The 24,769-nt window shown below is 44.5% G+C and overlaps 2 protein-coding genes across 10 annotated transcripts in view; one reads left to right on the forward strand and one right to left on the reverse strand.

The window, feature by feature from the left end:
• Positions 1 to 231: 231 nt before the first annotated feature.
• Positions 232 to 11,674, reverse strand: Pitx3 (paired like homeodomain 3). The gene is made up of 4 exons (XM_076834704.1): positions 11,452 to 11,674; positions 2,003 to 2,132; positions 1,628 to 1,830; positions 232 to 1,146 (listed from the first exon to the last, which is right to left on the reverse strand). Exons 2-4 carry the CDS (start codon positions 2,118 to 2,120, stop codon positions 559 to 561), a joined length of 909 nt encoding a protein of 302 aa, XP_076690819.1. The 5' UTR covers positions 2,121 to 2,132; positions 11,452 to 11,674; the 3' UTR covers positions 232 to 558.
• Positions 11,675 to 15,124: 3,450 nt separating this feature from the next.
• Gbf1 (golgi brefeldin A resistant guanine nucleotide exchange factor 1) overlaps positions 15,125 to 24,769 on the forward strand; it is a 125,856-nt gene continuing 116,211 nt past the window's right edge. For all 9 annotated transcript variants that reach the window (XM_076834616.1, XM_076834618.1, XM_076834617.1 and 6 more), the window contains exon 1: positions 15,125 to 15,360. The gene's annotated coding sequence lies outside the window, so the exon portion shown is untranslated. The remainder of the gene's footprint in view (positions 15,361 to 24,769) is intronic.

Consider the following 24,769-nt stretch of genomic DNA (forward strand, 5'->3'; position numbering starts at 1 on the left):
CGCAGCACCAGCTTTGACCGATGCCAGCGAAGTAGCTGGTTCAACAACTCCACATACGCGTGCACACCTTTGCTCCAGGAGTCCTGGTTTCCCCATTCTTTAGGGGAGTGAATGGGACTGAAGCCCCAGAAGCCTGGACCTTCACTTCCTTCCTCTGCATCCAGATTTCTTTTAGACAATGGGGGAGGTTGAAGGGATGAGGGCTCAACCGCAACTCTGAATCATCAGGCCTTTGACAGTCCGCGCACATTTATTTCATTTATCTTTGAAAACGGAGTAGAGGGAGTCTGGAGAAGGCGGGATGGGCCAAGGGTGAGTTGACCCGGGGGGCTGGTCCCTATACCAGGACTTAGTTCCAGGGTCGTGATCTGCCTGTAGGGCCCAGTTCACCCCTTAGAGCCGTGAAGGGGATGGAGTGCTCCTGAGCTATCCGCCTCCCAGCTGCCCGTGAACCCCTCTCAGACACTGGGGCGGTGGCAAACCAGTCTAGACGACCCCAGTCCGGGGAAGCTGTGAATTATTGACCCCGCCCAAAGGGATGATCCACCCGCCCGTCGCTCATACAGGCCGTTCCACGGCGTACTGGCACGGACTGAGGTTGGCAGCCGGGGGTGGCCCGGGCACAGCGGGGTAGCTGAAAGAAGCGTGTTGTTTGGCTTTGAGCCGCAGGCTGGCCAGGCTCGAGTTACACGGGTCCCGATATACGTAGGGAGAAGAGGCGGCTGCAGCCGCCGCTGCTGCGGCCGAGGCGTAAGGACAGGACACTGCCCCAGAGGACACGGCGCCCGGAGCCAGCCCGGGAGGGGCCCCGCCCAGGCCCTGTAGGGCCCCGGGGCCTGGTACAGTGCCCGGGGCAGCTGCGGCTGAGGGCACCATGGAGGCGGCGATGGAGCTGGGTGGCGAGAAAACGGGCTGCGATGCCAGAGGCCCCACGTTGACAGAGTTGAAGGCGAACGGGAAGGTCTTGGCGGCGAGCGGCGGGGCGAGCGCCTTGGGTGGCCAGTTGCCATACGAGTAGCCGGGGTACACTTCCTCATAGGGCGGCACCAACCCCCCCAGCGGCGCTGCGAAGCCGCCCTTGCACAGCTCTGCCTGCTGGCTGCGCTCGCGCTTCCGCCACTTGGCGCGTCGGTTCTTGAACCACACCTGCGGGCGTGGGAGAAAAGCTATTAGGATTCAGGGTGGGATGGGGCTGGGGGCCAGCCAAGTGGTTGATAAGTGGAGCACCCAGGCGGGGATTGAGGTCCCAGCCCGAGCCGTGCGGAGGGTAAACGAAACGAGGTGGCTGGGGACAGGTTGAAAGCGCACTGGTCCAGGCACCCGAGAACAGAAACTGTGGGTGGTAGAACAGAGTCAGCAGCCTCAGGGTCTCGGGGGACAGTAAGATGGATCAAAGATGGGTAAGGAAAGGTCGGGGAAGAAGCAACACGCGCTCGCCAGTGGTAGAGAACGGTAAAAGCAGAGACTGAAGGTTGGAGGGCAGGAATGAGGGTGTCCCGATTCCGAACACGGGGTGTCCGGTGTTGGCCTCGAGGTGGAGCAGGCAGGGCTTCAGAACCACAGCTGCGGAGGGGATTGGAGGAGGGAGGCCCAGGCTAGTGAGGGTTGAGGGTCAGGTAGGCAGTACCCGCACGCGGGCCTCGGTGAGGTTGGTCCACACTGCGATCTCTTCGCGCGTGCTCATGTCAGGGTAGCGGTTCCTCTGGAAGGTCGCTTCCAGCTCCTGCAGCTGCTGGCTGGTGAAGTGCGTGCGCTGCCGTCGCTGCTTCTTCTTCAGCGAGCCGTCCTCAGGAGAGCCACTGGGCAGCGAGACAGAGGCCTTTTCCGAGTCTGGGGATGGCGGGGGAGAGTAAGGTCACAGGGCGTCCAGGCCTGAGAGAATTGTCGGGTTTTGGAACCTCCTCAACCGCCCGCTTGCTCCCACCCAGGCGGCCACGCAGGGTCACACCCGATTAGAAACTGAGTTGTTATGTCCTACATCCCCAGGAGGGGGCGTGCTCACCGCTGTGCTCTTGGCCTTTGCAGCCGTGTTCTGGGAGCGAAGGATGGGGAGTGCCGGCGTCTGACAGCGACAGGGCAGGGCTCCGGGCCTCTGCCTCGCTGAGCAGCCCGAACTCCATGGAGCCAGGGCTCTGGAGGGAAGAGAAAACACACATCAAGTTAATGGGAATAAAATCATGGGATAAGCTGGTTCCTTGTAGGGTTCCCCACAAATTTCCTGGCCCTTTCTTGGTCACTAACAAAGAGCTACCCCTGACTAGCGTGCCTAGGATAGAACAGGGAGACAAGACCCAAGGAGAAAAGGGTGTATACTGAGAGGTTTTATGCACACATATATACTATACTTTGTTAACAGATGAGCACATAGAAGTGTGCCTGGTGCACATTTGTTGTTCAATATTTATATTCAAAATGCATGCTGTGACACACCACATCCCCTATACTGCCTCCCTCCAAAAGTCACTTTCTTCTTTATCCCCATATGTCATACATGTCCCTCAGCCAATCACACTTGAGGAACAACCTAAACTTCTGTTATTCATCTTCCTTAGGACAGATGTTATTTTGAACCAGGTATGATATTTCATCCATAAGAATAATCACTGCTATCACTTATTTTAACTGTCTCTTCTCTCACAAGAATACATCAAGATTAAGTAGCTAATATAGTTGAGTATCCCTTATCCTGAATGCTTGGGACTAGAGGTGTTTCAGATTTCAGAGTTTTGTTTTTTGACTTTGGAATATTTTTTTTTTAAAGAAAGAGAGAATTTTTTTAGTATTTATTTTTTAGTTTTCGGCGGACACAACATCTTTGTTTGTATGTGGTGCTGAGGATCAAACCTGGGCCACGTGCATGCCAGGCAAGCACGCTACCGCTTGAGCCACATCCCCAGCCCTGACTTTGCAATATTTGCTTAGATATAACAGTTGAGCATACCCTTATCCAAAAAATCAGAAATCTAAAATGTACCATAATTTCAGAGCACTTTAGATTTAAAAATTTTTAGATTAGGGATGCTCAACCCCTGTCATCCTTTTTCCAGATGAGGAAGCTGAAACCTGAAGTAACTTAAAGGTCAAAGAGCTTGTAAGCAGTAGAATTAGGATCTGAACCAGGTCTGTGGGATTCCTGAACTAATACTTTTTCTTCATTTGCTTTTTAAAATTGTGTTCTTTGGGGCCCTTGGGGATTCCGCTAGAACTCCATCCTGGCCATGCTTGAGTCAGCTAGTTCAACTAGGGAAGCTCTGCTTTTGTCTGTTTCATTTATAATTTCTGAAGAGATTTAATTTGGATAAAGGGTTCCAAGATGAAAAATGAGTTTGAAAACAAGAGGACTCTTGGGCCCTGACTACTCTTTTGCATGCTCAACACATCTCACATACCACTAGTCATACTTCTATCTCATGCTTAGCTTTTACCAAGCCCACTCCAAGGAGTACAATGGTTTCCTTAAGACCCCCTTCTTGTTGGCATTTCCTATCCCAAATCTAACCTGATAGTGCCCAGGAACCTGTCTCTCCAAGTTTCCCTTGCAGGGTCCCTTTCTTGCTGGCTCTTCTGGGACCCTTATAAAGGGAAAGGGGCACTAATAGGGCTCAAGAATCTGGATGCTTCTTAGAGGAGAACAGAAGGAGTCTAAGGATAGAAGAATGGAGTGGAGATATGGGTGGGAGGGGTCTTTCTGTCCCCAACACCATTAACAGAGGCTTCACGGGGTGACATTAAGAGGGTGGATTAGCCCAGATTGAGAAGTGTCACTTGGTTCTGAATTTATTAGGAGCCTTTCTCAAGGAGGTACAGATGGGCAGCAGCCTGTATTTGCACATGCTAATGCCCCTTCAACCAGCTCCAAGAATGCAACTGTGCCCCACCCAAACCAGTGACAGAGGTCAAGGAAAGAGGTTGAGAAACAGTTCCTGTTCTTTCCACAGTCAGATGGGTCTAGACCTTGGACCTGTCACTGAAGTTGGAGAGGCAGAGCTAGGAAAGAAGGACAGATTCAGGACAGGAGTGGAGGTGTGTTCAGCTCACTTCACTTTCCAATTTTGAGGTCAGGAGCCAGAGGCTTGGAGCTGGAAAACTTGGGCCCAGCAATTCTCCATCAGAAGGGAGACGTCCTTGGGAAGGATCTATGGCGACGCTGATCAGTAGCTTTTCCCAAATAGCTGGGAAGATGAGAGAAAAAGGCTTAGAACTAAGAGCTGTAAAAGTCTGCTCTTTCTTCAGACCCAAGATGATCTTGAAATGCAAACCATGTCCCTCATTTTTCCAGGCGTTATGGAATAACAAGGCTGGGGAAAGAGGAAAAGTGGGTTTTACCTGTAGATAAAACTAAGTTCCATCACTGCCATTCATTCTTTCATTTTACTTTAGCTCCAGACTTCTAGTTTTCCAAACTCCCCTTCCCCCCAGCATTCCATACCTTGGTCTTGATTTCATCCTCTGTTTCAGCAGAGGGAGGTAGGGTGAGGAGGGATAAGGGCCAGAGTAAAAGATGAAGCTAAGAAAGCAGAGTTCAGGCTGTGTTTTCTCAGAGACAGACAGACACATGTGCAGACACACACAGGCCCCCACTCAGACATAATAAGCACTTGGACTTGGAGAGAGGGGCACACAGACACACTCTCCCACACATGTGCTCCCACATTCAGGCAGACAGATACACAGTCATACAGTCTCCTCTCTCTGTGACAGGGACAGCTGCCTGGGCTGTTTTGGACCTAGTCATTACCCTTCCCCCTCTTCTCCTTGGCCCCTCTGAACTTCAGCTCTCAGTCCTAGGAGCTAAGGACTCTGTGGGAGGGAGGAGGAGGTCAAGGGGGCCAGGGAATGTTCTATCTTCAGTGGTTGCTGGGAAAAATCTGCTTGGCTCAGTGGGGAGAAGGCATGAGAATGTAGGCGCTAGCGGGTGGTGATAGGGGACAAGAAGTATCCACGCCTCTCTTAAGAAGATAATTTGGTATAGGCCCAAGGAATTCGGTTTGGAGTTAAATGTCCTAAGTTCATATCCTCTCCCCAGCACACTACCTGTGTGTCCTTTACTTTTCTGGGCACACTTCTTCATCTCTAATAGGGAGATCAAAATCCCTTCCCTACCTGTATTCAGTATTGTTACAAGGTTCAGATAACATATAAAAAATGGATAGAAATAAAATTCTGAGAATTGTTTTTCTCATTTTTTGAGCAAATGTTTATTTAGCACCTTCCAGGAGCTGAACGTTGAATTAGGAACTGAGGGTATAGTGAGGACTAAGAGCTCACCTTTGCCCCTGCCTTTACTTGAATGTTCACCTTCCCAGACTCTGTATCTTCCAGTGAAGAATTTCTCTGGTGAATAAAAAGGAGTATACTGCATTTCAGAGAAGGATGCAACACTGTCCTGAACATAGAAGGCCCAGCCAATAATATAAGAACAGGAACAGTAACCCAAGTTGAAAGACACTTTGAAGAGCAGGGACTTGGGAAGAATGAAATCTTCAGGCTCTTGAATGGGTCATTAGGAGAGAGAGGGGGCAAGGCTGAGAAGGCCCTGACTGCGAAACTGCAGAGAGAAGAAAAGAACACTAAAGTCAGATGGACACTGGAGAGATGTAAGTGTGGGGGCATAGTCTCCTGCTGCCTCATGTCCAGGTATGCTGGTCAGGTAAAGGCTGAGGGTAACTAAGCTATGGTCTGAGCTGGAGATAGGCTGGTGGGAAATAAAGTTCCCCAAATTGCTGGCGGTCAAGAAGCTGGGGAGTTGGGTCTGAGGCCAGAAACATCACCTCACTCAGTGGATGGGAAGGGACCAGCAGTAGGTATAGAAGCTGCAGGATTGGTTGATGCTGGTTGGAAACACCAGGAGGGGCCACAGAGTCAAGAGATAACAGTGGTGGCAAGTCCTGCTCTGGGGGGGAGCTGCTTGTGCAGCCACATCCAACCTTTCTGATACATACTCCTGCAGAGCCCAAGTTCCATCATTATGATTGTGGCAAGCTCAGATCCAGGGAGAATAGAGGTCCTGCAGGTGTGCTATGATTCTGAAGTACAGACTGAATTACAGGAGGTCTTTTGTGGGCTAGCAAGAAGAAAATATCCAGGATACACTAAGGTGGAAAACAAATCACAGGCCAGAGAAGCTATGGTGGGAAAGCCAGAGTTTCCAATAAAACAACACAATCTCATGGCAAAAAGGCATAGGGCCCCACTAAAGTCTGAAGCCAGAGAGGGTCAACCAAGGCATCAGTGAAGGAGACAGTGATAAACTGCAATAATAACACCTGAGGCAGGAGGCAGAATGCAGAATTTAAATGGGGAAAAACCCCTTCTCTTGCAGGGATGGAATAGAGAGGAGGATACAAGACTAGTGATGCTGTGGTTCAGCTTAGCAAGCAGCAAATTGGGGAACTTAATATGAAACCATATTAAGTTGAGACTGAAGTGAGACCCTTAAGTGGATGTAGGCTTCCATTCCTTAGAGAGGCTGAGCACTCAGACTCCACTCAAATGGGAGCGAATGGAGACACCTTGGCTCACAGCCCTAGAATGAAGTCTCACAACTCAGGTGGAGGCAGCAATGATTTGATGCACTCATATTATCAAGGGGTGAAAGGAGAATCAGATAAATGATGCTACATCCTTCTCAGGGTCCCTCCCTTGCTTCTTTCCTTCCCCAAGTGTTAGATGCTTAAAGGGATCCCCAAGAGTGGTAAGGCACAAACTAAATAGCCTACAATCTAGGGAGGCAAACTGTGCATGGAAAAATAGAGTGTACAGTTCTTACTCTAACACTGTGGGATATCAGAGAGATGAAAGCCCTTGTTAGGTGGTATCAAATGTCAGGGTCTCAGAGAATGTAGGGCTCAGAGAATGTAAGGCACACTGGCACATATCTGTAATCCCAGTTGCTCAGGAGGCTGAGGCAGGAGGATCACAAGTTCAAAGTCAACCTCAGCAACTTAGTGAGAGCCTAAGAAACTTAGTGAGACCCTATCTCAAAATAAAAAATAAAAAGGTCTGGGGATATGGCTCAGTGGTTAAGTGCCCCTGGGTTTAATCCCTGGCATCAAAATAAAATAAAATAAAATAAATATAAAAAAAAGATCAAGTGAGAGTTGAGGCAGAGAAGGATTAGGGCCTTCTAAAGAATACAGCAATGTCAGGAATAAGCTGACAGATTCAGGGGGAAACAGGGAACTTTGCTTGGTCAGATTCTCTCACTGAGAGATCAGCAAAGAAAAATTGTTTAGGTTGAGGGGTCCTCTGAGGAGGGACAAGGAGTTCATATTTGGTTCTAGGGATTCAATCTAGGAGTGCTTTACCACTGAACTACATCTCCAGCCCTTTATTTCTTTTTAAAATCAGACATTGCTAGGTTGCTGAGGCTAGCCTTGAATTTGTGATCCTCCTGCCTCAGCCTCTGAGAGGCTAGGATTACAGGCAGGTGCCACCATGCCTGACTGCTATTTCATATTTGATATAGTCTAGACTATCCTATTTCCAACTTCTCCATCAAAAAGTTCCTAAGAACAGTAAAAAAACAAAAACAAAAACAAAAACAAAAACAAAACACAAAACAAAACTAGAGGCATGACCTGAAATGGCTATTACTGGTAAGAAATTTGTTTGCAATCTAACTTGATTTAAAAATTTTGAAGCAAATTTTGAGTTCTAGGGATGGGGTTGTGGCTTAGTGGTAGATCACTCACCTAGCATGTGTGAGGCCCTGAGTTTTATCCTCAGCACCACGTAAAGATAAATAAATAAAGGCATTGTGTCCATTTACAACTAAAAAATATTTTTTAAATTTTTTAAAATTCTATTCCATATTTTAGCCATGTTTACTTTAATATAAAAGTAAAGGACATATATCCTCAGTCTTTAAGCAACATAACCACACCAGGAAGATGGGCCCTGGACCCTGTTCAGTCTGCTGGATCATGCCCCGCTCATTCCTGTACTACTGCCCCTTGCCCCAGTAGCATTGCTCTAAGCTTTGGGAGTCTCTTAAGGCTTGTAGGCAGGGAAGTGACATAAAAATCAGCATTTTTGTGACCCTTATTTGGTAATGATGAGCAGAATGGATGGGGTGGGGGAGAGATAGGAAAGCAGAAACTACAAACTTCAAGGTGTAAAGAAGGCCCTGGGGAAGAAAAATGGGAAAGAAGATATGGAGAGAGTTTTGCAAACCATTTAGAGCTCTCTTTCACTCTATTATCTTCTTTTATTTTTTCTCCCCATCACTCTTTTTATGGGCCCCTCTTGGTGACCATGGACACTCTAGTCCCCTCCCACCAATCTCAGAACCTAATGGTTCCTTTAGATTAGCTGCCATCTCCCTCTCCCACATTCTAACAGGATTCTTTAGAGTGAATAGAGAAGAAAAGATTCTACCAGGCCTCATCCCTCTTTCACCATAACTCAGTTCTAGTTTGTCACCCTTGCCTTCCTGGACCTGGGTCCTAAGCCCATATTCATAATCTAGAGCAGGAGCTGGACACAAATAATGAGATTAGATATTTGACCTGATAGAGAGGTTAAACATTTTGGGAGCTTCCCAGATTGTTAGACAGGGGCAGGGTAATGACTGGTATTTAATGCTTGGGGGAGGTTACACATTCATCTTTAAGAATCTTCCTGTGGCTGAATTAGGGATATGATCAGGCTGCTCTAACAATCAAGAGCCCACCCTTCCAAAGATTCTGTGATTTACAAACCTATAGATTGGGCAGAATAATAGCAATAAGGCTTCTTCTGGTGCTTCTCCATTTGCAAAGGACTTTCCTACACATGATTTCATTTAACTCTCAAAACACCCCACATGGTAGGAATGCCTGTCCCCACTTCATCTCAAAAAGGGCAGGAAATCATCCATGGGTTACATAGAAAAAAGAGATTCAACCCCAGTTGTGCTCTTTGCATACATCACCACCCCCCTCCATCCTGCAATCATTTGTGATTCTAACATGCACTGACTCTCCCAAGCCTTTGAAGCATTCCATTATTACTTCCTGCCTCTACCACCTCTTTGGAAATGAACTCTAGAAGTTGGCTTCCCACTGTGTGCTAAAGAATGTTTTCTAGAGACTGGGATATAGTTCAGTTGGGAAAGTGCTTACCTAGCATGCACAAGACCCCAGGTTCAAGCCTGAGCATCACCATAAGAGAATGTTTTCTATTCATCCTAAACTTGCATCACTCCAGTTCTAAGAAGACCCTCTCATCTCAAGATTCAGAATTTGGGGAGCAAACAATTCCTCTGCTTATCTAGCTCTTTCATTATGTTGTAGACTTCCATCCTGTCTCAACTTCCAGAGGCCTCAACTTTAAAATTTCCTTTCTCTAGCAACCTTTGTTTTCCCCTTCTGCCAAGTATCTTGAACCTTCTCTATGCCCATAACATTCTCCCTAAGGGCCAGAGACCAGACGTGCACTTAGCTACATGGTTGTACGAGAGAGTGGAAGAAGATTCTATCTTTTGTTTCCAATCATCTTTGTTACAATGCCTTCTCTTTTTGGATTTTTTTTTTTTTTTTTTTTGCCAAAATCAGAATTTTGGACTGAGGTCTTCATGAAATCATTCATAGTGTCTTCCCTATTCCTTTCCCAACTCAGAGTCCTTCATTTCAGCTAGCTATAATTTCAGCGATTTTTCAAAAGCAATAATAGGAGCAGAAGTTCCTAAAAAGTATATCAGGCTGTGATGGTAGTGATTAGTTTGACTCCATATTTATTAAAAGAGGGCAAGGGACAAAAAAGGGTTGGAGACAAAGTGCTAGTTGGTTTCTAAGCATATTTAAGAACTGAGGAGTGCTAAACAAAAAGCCTTGCACTTGTCCTCATGAAAACTCAGTCCGCAGCTGGCTTGTCTTGCTTACTTAATAGATTTGAAGAGTTCTCTCTACTCTGTCCTTTCTAATTTAACTGGGCTCTAGTTAGCGTTGGGGTCACTGTACAGGACCAGAGGAGTCAGGGCCCATCCCCATCCACAGAGAAAACACATAGGGCAATTGAGGCATCTTTCCCAACCTGAGTTATAGGCTCCATATTAGACCTACATCTGGATCCTATGTTTTTTTCTCACCTTCTCTCAGCCATCAAGGTGGGTATTAGGACTGGTGGGGCTAAAGAAGAAAAAGGATAACTGGACCATAGGGTTTTTTCTGTTAAGGGATTGCATTTCTCCCTTGTGGCATGGCTTCTGCATCCTTGCAGAGAAGGACTCTTGAGTTAGCTAATACCCAGGCAAGGAGTCTGGGGTTGTATGGTTAGTTGTATTGGAATTAGGGGTTGACTCTGAGTTTGTTATGAAATTGAGCTAATATAGCTTGTGCTGTGCTCCTCCTGTGCTCCTATGGTCCTTGTAGCTCATTCTTCATTTTTGTGGTCTGGATTCACTAGCAGTTCCATTATCAGTCTTTTTTTCTCAAATTTGAATTCTGGAAGTCCAGGGTGATGCTCTGATCTATTCTGAGATGGAGGAAGGATGCCTCCCAGTTTCACTCTGTCCCAAGGCTAGGCTGCATGCAGCCTTTACACTCCCTGCTCTAGGCCCCACTGCCCAGAGGATCAGAAACAAGTTTGCAAAGTGTAAGCTGGGATTTCAGGTGACCCACCGCAGCCGACTCCATCGCACACATAGCAGCTGGGCAGGCGCTGCTGAGTAGATGGACATGCCACCCAGCCAGGGACATTCTGTCCACCACTGTCCGACAGAGTGCCTGCTCCGGAGAGACCCACTTCGCCACCCTGGACATTCTGTCCGCCTTGAGCTCCACGCGTCACGGACATTCCGTCCGATTCTGAGGTGGCGCGGGGTCTGGGCCCATCTAGACCCCGACACCCCAAGCCCGACCCTCCACTCCTGCTGCTTGATTACTAGGGCTTCCAGCCTCAGTCCTGCGGCTCTCAAAACCGCCACCTGACCCAGTCGCTGCCGGTCTCTCACAACAGGGCTCCTATTCCAACTGCGGAGCAGCTGGGAAGAGAAGTGTGTGCGACCAGTCGCACCCCTGTTTCCAGTCCCAAAAGTCTGCCTGAGCCTCGGCTGAGGGGCGTCGGGCGCCGCCAATTGCTCGCATGTTGGGCGTCCGCCGGCGGCTTCCCAAATGGCCAAGGCCACTGCAACCCCTTTCACTCCCAGGTTGTCTTCCCTGTGCCCCTGGATTCCAGGGCGCTTTCTGATAATGGTTTCCAGACCCCCTACTCCTTGCTTTGCGGAGCCCCTGACCTGGCTTCAAGTCTCCAGCTGCACTCCGGATCCCCTGAGTCTCCCACTGCTGTCCCCCTGGTCCTTACTCTTGAGTTTTCCTTTTCCCAAATCCTAGAACCTGGTCTACAATATGCCCTCCCAGTCTCGACCTGCTCCCCAGGTACTGGAGTTACACCACCCAGGTCCCATTTTAGGGGTCCCGGGATCCGCCAAGATTCCTTAAGCTCCTGTCCCCGATACGGTTAAGAACTCACAGTATGTCCCGCAGCAGGCGCACTCCAGACAGCGGCGGTGGCGGTGACGGTCTGGAGGGCAGGCAGAGGCCAGGGGCCAGGCACCCAGCCGGGGTGGGGGCCGCCCCCCTGCTACGGGGCAGCCGCTTGGCTCTGGCGCTCCCAGACTCGCGGAGGGAGTGAGCGAGCTTCACCGTGGACTGCCACCCCCTGCCGAAGCCCATTCACTTTATGGCAGCACAGGGCGCCCCCAGCCCGCAGCGGCAAGCTCTGCGCCTCCCGACCCGCCCCTTTCCAGCTGCGCCGCCCGGGCTCCACCCTTTCCAGCTGTGAATCTTCAGGCCCCACCTTTGAGGGAGGGGTGCGTCCGGCGGGCCGCCAAGAATCCCGCCTCTCGACCAATCAGAAGAGCGACTCAACAACTAGGCCACACCTCTCCCACGTGGCCGAGAGCTGTTCCATCTAGCAAGCTTTTGCCGAGCTCTGCGGGCTAAAGTAGAGTGGTCTCCCTATCTTGGGGGAGCTAACCCTCGGCGCGGTAGGCCCCGCTGCTATCTGAAGCAAAGTGGAGTAGTGCCGGGGCAGAGGGCTACTAGGGTGCTAGGAGGAAAGGCGCAAGAGCCCGCCTGGTCTCAGCGCTCAGACTTCCCTGCCGCTCAAGTTTCGCCCAATTTCCCACTTGTTGCTGTCCGTCTCTCCGCTCTTTTGTCTCCGTTCCAATCCTCCCATGTCTCGCTTTTCTTTCCTCTTTGCCGCTTCACTCCTGTTGTTAGACCCTTTACTCCCTCCTCTGCCACTTGGATAGGCTAACTTCTCTTTTCTGTGACTTTTCTTCACATCTCTCTTTTCAGCTATCCGCCCTGCTCTCCCCATTTTTAGATTCCCTTTTCTCCAAGGAACGTGACTTCATGGAAAAAGCAGGGTTTGGAATGAGACAAACCCCAAAGTGTTTTCCAACCCTACCAGTAACGGTATCCTCGTGGAGTGGCATTGGACAAGTAACTATTATTGCTTCCCTTAAATCCCTAAAATAAAAATGCTCCTGCTGGCTCTTTGGGCTTGTGTTGGGCACTGTTCAAAGGCACAGGCCTTTCACCTCTCTCTTTGCATTTTAGTTTTGTTGGTGCTGTGCTTTCTCAGCTTTTGGAGGACTGGTGTCACCAGGGTGGTCCTAGATTCAGTCTTGGGCACAAGGTGTGGCCGTGGTACTTGTGGTTATGAATTTGTAAGGGATGTCCAAAGAACATGTGAAGTTAAGCTGGCATGCTTATGTGCCTTAAGACTGGGATCAGTCCACACAATATGCTCCTAAGGCAAACCTGACCACTCTTCAATGGCTCCTGATTGTCCTCAGGATAAAAATCAAGCTCTGTAGTCTGACAGTATATAATAGATTAATAGACCTTTAGGTCCTGACCTTGTCTTTTTTTTTTTTTTTTTTTTTTTTTGGTACCTGGGATTGAACCCAGGGGCACTTAACCAACCACTGAACCACATCTCCAGCCCTTTTTAATATTTTATTTAGAGACAGGATCTCTCTGAGTTGCTTAGGACCTCGCTAAGTTGCTGAGGCTGGCTTGAACTTGTGATCCTCTTGCCTCAGTCTCAGGAGCTGCTAGGATTAGAGGTGTGAGCCATTGCTCCCACTGACCTTGTTTTTATTTCCAATCTCTGAGTAGTTTTCCTGCACATCCAGTCTTTATCTTGCTAACTTTTATTCATTATCCTAAGTTCCCCTCAGGCCTCATTCTCTCTGGGAACCCTTTTTTGAACTTTCAGATTAGCCAGATGTCCAGCTTCTTGCTCCCAGTGTATGCACAAGACTTCCTTGTACATACACTGTTACCTTACCCACCATATTGAAGGGATTAGTTGATGTGTTGTCCTCTATAAGACAGATTTAGGAGATCAAGGTCTTCTGCATACTTCTGTTTCCAGGTATAACATAGAAACTCAATAAACATATCATACTGAAATCTAATAGGAAGATATTTTACTGGTTAGTAGTTAGGAGGGGCTAGGGAATTATCATCCCTCTCTTTCTCATCTTTAATGCACAATCATATGTTTTATTGATAATGAATATCTGAAGGTATGTGGAAGCAGAGGTAGGAGAGTAGGGAATTTGGGCCATTTAGAGAATTTTCAAATTGGTTCTGAGACAGGCCCAGGAGGCCACATTCCATTTTTCAAAAGAAGAGAAAAATGGCTCAAAAGAAAGAGGTGCTAATGAGCTGTTTCCTCTTTCCCTGACTCCCTTTGGGTGAGAAAGGCAAGATCTTGAACTGGTCTCAGAGACAAGAACCCTAATGCAGGGAGCTGTTGAGGGGTTCTTTAGGTCAGATGTCAGGTATGATGGGTTCTTCAAATTAGAAGATCACAATACATGGATAATATTTGAATGCCTGGTTTTGAGGCCACATTTCTGTAGGGTTAGGTATAGAGCTTCCCTGAACTTGAATTATACATAAGTGTGAGGAAGTGTAGAGAGAGTTGGCATTTTTTTTTCACTGCCTCCCAGAAGCCTGTCCAAGACTGCAGGGACACCTAGGTTCTATTCAGCAAGCAGACTAGGAATTCCACCATTCAGTCTGCAAAAAGAAAACCCATCCTTTGTTCTCTTCCCATACTCACTCACTTCTAGACAATTCTAAATATCTTAGCAACCTCTGTCATCTTTTGTGGAGGGGCTGTGGCAGCTAGCCATGGCAGCAGAATGAAAAAATGGGTGGGCACCCAGCCCTCAGCCCTTTTAGCATTTCTAAGACTAACAGGAAAGGTAAACCTGTCAGTGGTGATGTGGACTAACCTGTGTGATTAGTTTTTACCCTGTTTGATGAGGTGTGTCCATTGTTTGATATGAGAGAGCTCAGAGTTACAACCAAATAGACCAAGGCATAAGAGGTAGCAAGGAGCAATGAAAAAGTGCTGGACTAGACAAACCCAGGTCTCTCTTCCCTGCCATTAATTAGCTATGTGAACATGGGGCCAGTTTTCTACTCTGGGACTTATTTTCCTGCTCTGTAAGAGATCCAGGGTTTCTGCCATCTCGCATTTTCTTTTTCTGGATGCTAAGAATGGGGCAGAAGACACAGAAACAGAGGACCGACACACCTATGAGAAGTCACAAGGAGCAGGCAGACGGGGAAGGTTGGGGGAGGGCAGAGTGTGGAAGAGGTCGCCGGACTGGTCTTAGGATGAAGGGGCCCCAGACTGCTTCGAAAAGGAGTGATCACTCAAGGAGGATAGTATTGGCTCAGATGACTTTCACAGGATGCAGCCGGGGGAGTCAGGAGTGCCCGCTCAAGCTCTCAAAACGGGCCCCGCCTCCTTTCCAGCAAATCGTAACCTTCCTCCCCATAATGCCAAGCGGCCACTGCTAAACTGCGCGCTGCAACCGAACTCTACCTAACTCCACCTCTCCAACCGCCCAGAGAAATTCCCTATTTTTATTGGCTTTCAAAATTGTCACTCAGAGTATCTTCGTATCGTTGGTTGTCTCCTACCTACCCTTTTCTTTTCCTTAAAATCTCGCCGCTTTAGGCACTACCCGCCTCCTGCAGCCAGTTTCTTTTCTTCGATTGGATAGCGGGAACGCCACTTCTCACTGTGCCAGGCTATGATTGGCTACAAACGGCAGGGCTCGCGCAGTTACCAGGCAGCGGGCTAGACTGAGGCTAGTTACCACGTCAGTGAGCTGACAGGGAAGGTAGCCGGCTCCTCCGCCCGTCCCGGCCGACTTATTCCGGTCAAGTGAGCGGTCCCACCTTGACTTTAGCCTTAACTTTCAGAAAACAGGCTCCTTCCCTTCTACCACCCTCCACCGAGTGGGGACAGCCTCTGGGAGCGACGCCTCCCGGGACCAGGTTGGACATGAGCAGCGGCTGCCGGTCCTGGGACTAGGCCCCGCCATTTTGGATCCGCTGACAGGTCAGCAAAGTCTCTTTTTAGAGCTCCAGCGTTGTGAAGGCCGCCCTGACATCGCGATAGGGAATAAGGGGGAAAAGTCCTTAAATTGGATGAGCCGGGATGGGTTAAGGACTCTGGGCGCAGGAATTAAACGAGGGAGGGATTGTTGTGGGAGGGAATTGGGAGGCTTGCAGGGGGCAAAGGTCAGGCACTGCTGCAGGAGGGGCGATTTCAGTTCTGAATTGTGATCTTTCTGGGTCCTTCAGTTCTTGTTTTCCCAGGCCTAATGTAGCCGTCAGCTTTTCTTTTTCAGAGCTTCTGCATCCTAAAGAGTCCAGTCCTCAGAAGCTGAAAGTAAAAGCTAAAGAGCATTGTTTATACATTTAAGGGTTGAGTTTTCAGAACTTGGATATGAGAGCCTCTCCAGATTTTGCAGAGTTTCAACTTCTTTTTTTTTTTTAATATTTATTTCTTAGTTTTAGGTGGACACAATGTCTTTATTTTACATTTATTTGGTGCTGAGGATCAAACCCAGCGCCTCGTGCATGCTAGGCAAGCACTCTACCACTGAGCCACACACAACCCCAGCCCCCAGAGTTTCAACTTATATGTGACTACTTCATCAATGCAACTGAATTTCTTCATTAATCTTGAATGATGAACCAGTGCGACCTAGCTAGACTCAGGTAGTCAGAAGAGTTGAGGCAAGCAGCCTGGGAAACTGGGCTATAGCTCTTGTAGGGCAGCTCAGTCGCCACTCTGAGTCTGTATATAAACACTGGACTTCTGGGCCTGATTCTTCCTTTATACAATCTTTTATAGGTATTCTCTTCTGGGGTATGTTTTGGGTCCCCAGGTCTTCTCTTCATTTGGCCTACAGGAGATAAGATTTAATCAGAAGAAAATGATTAAATTTAACCGAGAGCAGAGAGGAATTTGAATACTGGTAAAATTTGGTACTGTTGCCTTATTTTAGTGGATAAAAAGAGTCATGAGAAATGTTTGGCTACTTTGGTAGAGTCAGGACAGCAGTGAAAGATGGGGCATAACCCCAAAGAGTGTAGTTTATGGCACAGCGATGATTTTTTTTTTTTTTTAGATATGGATGGACCCAATACCTGCATTTTATTTTTTATTTATTTTTATGTGGTGCTGAGGATTGAACCCAGTGCCTCACACATCCTAGGGAAGCACTGTACCACAGAGCCACAACCCCAGCCCCCAGGGATAACTTTTGATAAACTGCTATGTTGTAAAAGTCCACCAAAGGTAAAGAATACTTTATAATGAGGAATAGTGTAGATAGTATTTCTTAATGCATAACATAGAAGTTTATATGCCTTTATATCAGGTATATAAGCAGTCCTTTAGGTCCTCTGAAAGATATAAATGGAAAGATCTGTTTTGGGATGCTCAGTTTATACACTTCTTAAAAGTAGAAGCATATATGTGCAGCACTTCAGGATCAGCCTAATGCCTTTCATCAGGTAGTGGGCACTCAACTATTGTCTGTACCTGTGATTAGTTTGATTAAAGGCATCAAACTAATCAGGTTGTGATCAGGCTTTGTGGTCTAGTGCTGTCTCTGGCAGTCAGGAACATTGCACTTTTGCATGGTGAGGTAGTAACAAGGAGGAAGGGAAGGAAATTGTCTAGGATGATAAAGTAATTGAACCTAATTTCTCCTACTTCATTTCCTTTGTCCTCCTGAAGTGTGTGTGTGTGTGTGTGTGTGTGTGTGTGTGTGTGTAGGTGTGTGTGTGTTGGGAGAAGAAGGAATAGCATTTATAGTTTACATTTATTGATTTGAAAATAAGTGGGATGGAAATGGTATAAAGAACTATTATATTTTAACTTGCTGATCAAAGTTGTAGAATTTCCAAAAAAGTAGTCAAAAGTGGCACATGAAAATGACATAGTCAGCCCAGGAAGTGCCTAAATTTGATGAGTCTGCTTTGCTCACCTGGGCCCTACTGAGTTATATACTTTGCATAATAGGCAATCTGGTCTCTGGGTAGTGTGATCAATCTAATAACTCTAGAGGCACCAAAGGTTTTCTTTTGGTTTATTTAAAAAGTCATTTTCAGGACTAGGGTGTATCTCAGTGGTGGGTCTCAAGTTTAGTTCTCATCACTGAAGGAAAAAAAAAGTGATTTTCTAGACTGAATACTTTAAAAAAATATTTTTTTATTAGTTGTTGATGGACTTTTTTTTTTTTTTTTTTTTTTTATTGTATGTGGCGCAGAGAATTGAACCCGATGCCTCTCACATGCTAGGCAAGTGCTCTACTACTGAGCCACAACCCCAGCCCTGATTGAATACTTTTCTAGGTAGAAATTATTTCTACCCATTCATGAATGAAAAAATTTACCTTTTATTCAACACTTGTATTTGGGCTTCTTTTTCTTTTTTGGTGCAGTACTGGGGATTGAACCCAGGCTTACACTTCCTAAGCAAGCCTTTAATTTCTTTTTTTCTTTTTTAGCTACAGATGGACACAATACCTTTATTTTGTTTATGTTGTGGGCTGAGGATCAAACCCAGTGGCTAGGCAAGCACTCTACCACTGAGCTACAACTGCAGCCAGCCCTTGAGTTTCTTTTTTTCTTTTTAATATTTTTAGTTGTAGGTGGACACAATAGCTTTATTTTATTTATGTTTATATGGTGCTGAGAATCAAACCCAGTGCCTCACATGAACTAGGCAAGTTCTGTATCACTGTGCTACAACCCCAGCCCACTTTAGTTTCTTTTTAATGGTGGCTATAACTGGACAATATACTACAGTCTTGACAGTTGGCACTGTGGGAACTCAGGTTGTAGACACATCAATAACTGGCCATCAGTCCTAGTTTTTGCTTGTAGTTGTCAAGAGTTCCACTATTATATCACTTTCCTGTGTTCCAGAAGTCAGGATGACAGATACTTCTAAATAATAACCTCACTAATAGAGTACTTAGACTGGCTACTATGGGCAGCTTGTGAGGAAGAAGACACAACTCCTTCTTTTGAGGAGATACAGGGTGATCATTGGACAGATCATGCTACCCACTTCTAAGTGATTGATCATTTTCTATCCCTGTGGTTCAGTATGACTGCTTAGATTGATTCTGTTGTTGGGGTCCTGGAGGGGTTGAGTTGAAAGAAGAGATTCATTTACCTTCAGCTGGAAGAGCTATATAAATGTGATAGACTGCTTTTATTATTCCTCTTTTATCTTTTTTATATTTAATTTTATATTGTTCCTCTTTTTCTTTTTTTAAAAAATATTTTTAGGGGCTGGGGATGTGGCTCAAGTGGTAGCACACTCGCCTAGCATGTGTGAGGTACTGGGTTTGATTCTCAGCACCACATAAAAACAAAATAAAGATATTTAAAAAAATAAGGTCCATTGACAACTAAAAAAATATTAAAAAATATTTTTACTGTAGATGGACATATCTTTGTTTATTTAGTTTTATGTGGTGCTGGGGAAAGAACCCAGTGCCTCACACACACTATGCAAGTGTTCTACTGCTGAGCCATAACCCCAGCCCCTGTTCCTCTTTTTCTATATTTCAGTATAGTAAACTGCACTTGTTTAATTAAATGGAATATAATAATATGTTACTTTGGAGTGGTAGTGGAAGTAATCATGGAAGTGATGATTTTTTTCCCAAGAATATTGGAAGTTATCATAATACCTAATGGTATAAGTAGTTATGATAGTATGATGACAAATCATATAAACAGGTGATATGAATAACCTAAGGGGGCTGGGGATGTGGCTCAAGTGGTAGCGCACTCGCCTGTCATGCACGGGGCACTGGGTTTGATCCTCAACGCCACATAAAGGTAAAGTGGAGATATGTGTCCACCTAAAACTAAAAACTAAATATTAAAAAAAAAATAACCTAAGTTAGTTAGGTGGGAATGTGTTAGGATGTAATGGAGACTTTGGTATACTGGAGAACTCATGCTCTTATTTAAAGGAGGCAGCTGCTATTTATTCAGCATGTTGTTACTGTTTGAGAATGTGAGCAGTATGACCAATCTTCCTATTTTTCAGAGGAAGCTGGGAATCCAGATTATTGTGTTTTCTAATTGTTAGCAACTAGTTACAAATTTTAAAAACCTTCCCCAGTGTAAACAAAATGTTAGTTTTCTGGATTCTACGCAGTGGCCGCTGGATGATGACCTATGATAGAGAAGATGGACAGGCTTTATAAGACTTAAATCACTGCAGTTCTTTATGTATAATCATAACAGATAACTTTTATTCTTTGTCCTTCTCTACCACCTGTCGCCCTTGAGTGGTTAAAAGATGAGTGAGAATCTGTGTTTCATTTTTCATGTCAAAGTTGGTAAAACGGACAATTTTTGACCTAGCAGCTAACATTGTATATAGTTCTGAGATAGAGTGAGTTCTGGAGATAGTCTCAGAGAGAGAGAGAGAGAGACAGAGAGAGAGAGAGGGAGGGGGAAGAGAGAAGGCGCGCACACACACACACACACACACACACACACACACACACACACACGGCAGAGCTGAGGTACACTGTTGACCTGATTAACAGGTTTGGGAGGATTTTCCAGTTGTGCCTTGTCATGGCACCAGCTTTTTTCCTGGTTTGACTTTCTCTTATCTCCACCATTCAAGTATATTTCCTGAGCCCAGTAAATTGTTTACTAGTTAGTAATTCTTGGACACTCTCAGTAATGCACAAAACTATTGAGAATTTTTTGGTCAACTTAAGAAATGTTACAAGTTTTGTATACTTAATGCTTCTCTGGACCATGCAAGGGATTGAGTGAAAAAAAATTTTTTTTTTTTTTTTTTAAACCAGGGATTGAACCCAGAGGTGTTTAACCACTGAGCCACATCCCTGGGGCGGGGGGCGCTTTTTTTTTTTAAAGAGAGAGAGAGAATTTTTTTAATATTTATTTTTTAGTTTTCGGCAGACGCAAACATCATTGTTTGAATGTAGTGCTGAGGATCGAACCCGGGCCTCACGCATGCCAGGCAAGCGCGCTACCGCTTGAGCCACCTCCCCAGCCCAAGAGAGAGAATTTTTAATATTTAGTTTTCGGCGACACAACATCTTTGTTTGTATGTGGTGCTGAGGATCGAACCCAGGCCGCACGCATGCCATGCGAGCACGCTACCGCTTGAGCCACATCCCCAGGCACCCCCTGCTTTTTTTTTTGATACTGTGGATTGAACCCAGGGTTGTTAATCACTGAGCCACAGTTTTAGCCCATTTTATTTTTTATTTTGAGACAGGGTGTTACTAAGTTGTTTAGGGCCTTAACCAAGTTGTTTAGGCTGGCTTTGAACTTGGGATTCTCCTGCCTCAGCCTCCCAAGTCACTGGATTATAGACATGTACCACTGTGCCCAGCTCATTTTCCTCTTTTCTCTGGTATCTTTTGAAATAAATGTCCTTATTTTAACATGTTTGAATTCATTATTTTCTTAAGGGTTGTACTTTTTTGTTTCCTATCTAGGTACTTCTCCCCTGAGCTGGGTTTATAAAAATATTATATATTCCTAGTGTTTTCAAATTTTGCTTTTCTCGTTTAAATCTAATTAATTTGAATTAAAAAATTAGTATTTCATAAAGCGAGGATCCAATTTATTGTTTTGTTTCTATTGCTTTTGCTTAGAGAAGAGTTTCCAGTTGATATTTTGACTCTTTCTCTTTGAATCCCACTGGAGTAACTGGGATACCTCAAAACACTAGGGGAATGCTTAGACCAAGCTTTAAGCAGACATTGCTTTCAGAGGACATATTTTGCTCAGAGTATATGGGACAGTGGCTTAGGGATATTATTTGGCTTCTATTTGGTTATTCCTTCTCATGTTATTTTTGACATGATGTAAACTTTAAATTCTACCATACTGATATGAGATCTCTGCAGGCCTTTGTGACTTTGTAATGAGGGATTCTCAGCCATTGGCTGCTAGGCAACAAGCCAGAGCTTCCCATTTGAAGCCTGAAGGAGGCTTCCATTAGGAGATTCCCTGGGTGAGGAGATATTAGGCAAATCTTCATAGTCCTTGAAAATAATTCTTCATTCCCTAGATATTCCTTTTTTACTAAGAAAAGCAGCTTTATACAGTGCTTTTTAGGCTTAGGTTTTTGCTATCTTAGGATGTTGATAGCCTTTGGTACCTAATGAATTTTGATCACATGTTGGGTTGATTACCTTCAGGTGGGTTTCCAGTTCAAAATTTATTCCTCCAGGAAACCTTCCAAGTAGCATATAGATCTCAACTAGACCCATTGGCACTTTTGTTAAAATTTGTAGTGTGGTGTTATTTTTTTATATTTATTTTTTAGTTTTGGGTAGATAATAATATCTTTGTTTTATTTTTATGTGGTGCTGAGGGTTGAACTCCGTGCTTCATGCATGCTGGACAAACACTCTACCACTGAGCCACAACCCCAGCCCATGTGGTGTTATTTTGTTGCTTTCAGCTGGGAATGTTTTCTCTTTTCTTGGTTCTTTGAAAGAAAAATTATGTTTTCTTTTTTAGGTTCTTAATGGTGTCTCTCCTAGGCCCTTCAAATGTTTTTTTAACAGTGGTGACTGCTCAGTCTATATTTTGAACATAGACTGAATAATAACTATACATTCAAGATACTTCATGATATGCCCCTTACTTTTTCAGCTTTACCTTCCATTATTCCCCTAGGAGTAATGTTCCAAACTATCTGGAATAAGCATGATCTCCTAAATACATATTTTACCATTCCTGCTATATGTGTGTGTACACGTGTGTGTGTGTGTGTGTGTGTGTGTATATGTGTGTGTATATATATGTGTGTGTATATATACATATACATTTTGTGGTACTAGGGATTGAACTCGGGGGCACTCGACCACTGAGCCATATCCCCAGTCCTATTTTATATTTAGACTGGGTCTCACTGAATTGCTTAGTGCCTCACTTTTACTGAGGCTAGCTTTGAACTCACCATTCTCCTGCCTCAGCCTCCCAAGCCACTGGGATTACAGGCATGCACCTCTGTGCCTGGCTCCTTCCTTATAATTTTGACTGTTTGAATCCTGTCTTTTAGTTTCCTTTCTGTGATATTCTACCAGAATTATTTTCTTGATTTCATTGCCATAATACTGTATACCACTCTTGTTGGAGATGTGTTTGTGAGCCACTATGCATAGGTCTGTTTTTTTAAATTACCCAAAGATTATAAATTCCTTTTGGAATATCTAGTGGGTGAGTAGGGACAATTCTATATGACTCTGCTTTGTTTGCTTAACATGTACTAAGTATTTTCTGATTGACTGAAGTAAATGTCACTTAGCTTTGATTACTGCTTTTAATCTTTGGCTTAAGGGATAATACATCTACTTAATAGCTTATTTAAAAAATTAGTTAATTAAAATTTAAAAATAGGTAACATGTTTGTGATAAAAAAAATTAAAAGGTACAAAAAGAATATACAGAGAGAAGTCAGTCTTCCTCTCACTCCTGTCTTCAGTTAACCAATCTCCAGTCACTGGATTTCTTTCCCTGGAGACAATCCTGTGTTAGCAGATTCTTATAAATCGTGCCAGAGATCTCTTCCTTATTCATCTTGCCTACATAATTTAAGGAAGGAGAGATACTATGAAAGACTTCTTTTCTCTTCTGATCCTTTAAATTTGTTTATCTTTTATTTCTTGGTTCTTCTGCTCCTTACAAGAAAACATTATTGTACATTCTCCTCATGGACCATTCTTGGAAGAGAACATTGTTGAGTTCCTAGAATGTTTGGAAAGCAAATAATCTTTAGGGTCTTACCTAGTCTTTTCTTAAAATTGTCATTGATATAAATGTTGTATGTGTTGGATTCCCTTGTGGATTTGGGAAGATGTAGTAGGCCTGGACACAATTTTTTTCTTTTATATGGTGGTTTTCATACTTTTTACTTTCTAGAGGCTCCATCTTATATAAAACATACAAATTTAGCTGCTTTTCGGGTGCATTTTTTTTCTCTATTTCTTTGGCTATGCCTCAGTTTTCTTTCAGACCCCACTAAACTTATAAATGCCTTAGGGATAGAAATAAGTTTTTTATCTCTTTTATCACTATTAATGTTTAGTTACATAGATAATATAGTATTTTCCTTGTAAAATTAGAACATTACAGATAAGGCTAAAATATTCTTTGGGTATACCCTTATTTCACAGCACCTTCTCTAGAGATAACTGTGATTTATGAGTTTGGGTATATCTACCCAGACCCTTTATCCCATATTTATATATCTATATATGTACCTGTATGAAATATATTAACTACACTTATCAACATGGATGACACAGAAACATAATGTTTTAAGGGAAAAGGGTTTGTAAAAGAATATATACAATATCAGTTGAATATAAAAGCATACAGAGCTGGGCATAGTGGCTCACTATAATTCCAGCACCTGGAGAGTTTGAGGCTGAGGATCACCAGTTTGAGGCCAGCCTCAACAATTTAGCAAGGACCTAAAGAACTTAGCAAGATCTTGTCTCAATAAAAAAGTAAAATGGGATTGGTATATAACTCAATGGTAAACTGTCCATGGGTTCAATCCCCAGTACCAGAAATAAAAAATAAAAATAAATAAAATCATCCAGAATATTGTTTAAAAACATGCATCTCTAAAGTAAAAGTATAAAGCATTGTAAGGATTTAATAACCATCAGATTTACGGCAAAAGCGAGGAGGCTATGATTAGGAGGGATAACAAGCTTTAGTTGTACAGTTAACCCTGGGTTCTGGCTATTATGTTTCTTAAATTTTTTTTTTTTTTTTTTTTTTTGGTACCGGGGATTGAACCCAGGGACACTTAACCTCTGAGCCCATATCCCCAAACTTTTTTTGTATTTTATTTAGAGACTTGGTCTCACTGAGTTACTTAGGGCCTTGCTAAATTGCTGAGGCTGGCTCTGAACTCTCTATCCTCTGCCTCAGCCTCCTGAGACACTGGGATTATTGGCTAGTGCCACCACACCCAGCTATATTACTTTTATCTTACTGTAAATTAAGTATTACATATTGTTAAAAATAAAAATATATTTTTATGGTATGTATGGTAGGTTGGTTGGTTTTTACATATATAGCAACATGCAGTCAGTCATATAATTTTTTTCCCATTTTGCAATATGTCTGAACTCTTCACATCTTTTTTGCTTTATATCTTTACACTCTTTTTTTTTTTTTTTGGAAGGGGGGTATCGGGAATTGAACTCAGGGACACTCGACCACTGAGCCACATCCTCAGCCCTATTTGGATTTTATTTAGAGAAAGGGCTCACTGAGTTGCTTAGCACCTTGTGTTTGATCCTCCTATCTCAGCCTCCCAAATTGCTGGGATTACAGGTGTGCACCAACATACCCTGCTTTTTTTTTTTTTTTTTTTTTGTACCTTTACACTCTGAAAGTTGCCTTATGCATAG

The sequence above is a fragment of the Callospermophilus lateralis genome, chromosome 15, assembly GCF_048772815.1.
Source record: "Callospermophilus lateralis isolate mCalLat2 chromosome 15, mCalLat2.hap1, whole genome shotgun sequence".
Classification (NCBI taxonomy): domain Eukaryota; kingdom Metazoa; phylum Chordata; class Mammalia; order Rodentia; family Sciuridae; genus Callospermophilus; species Callospermophilus lateralis.

What these genes read in the sequence shown, in the direction of transcription:
- Pitx3 (XM_076834704.1), bottom strand. Translation starts at nt 2,120, where the DNA reads ATGGAGTTCGGGCTGCTCAGCGAGGCAGAGGCCCGGAGCCCTGCCCTG. An exon ending in CAAAGGCCAAGAGCACAGCG is followed by an intron (nt 1,831 to 2,002) that starts GTGAGCACGCCC and finishes CGCCATCCCCAG; the next exon opens with ACTCGGAAAAGGCCTCTGTC. An exon ending in TCACCGAGGCCCGCGTGCGG is followed by an intron (nt 1,147 to 1,627) that starts GTACTGCCTACC and finishes CCACGCCCGCAG; the next exon opens with GTGTGGTTCAAGAACCGACG.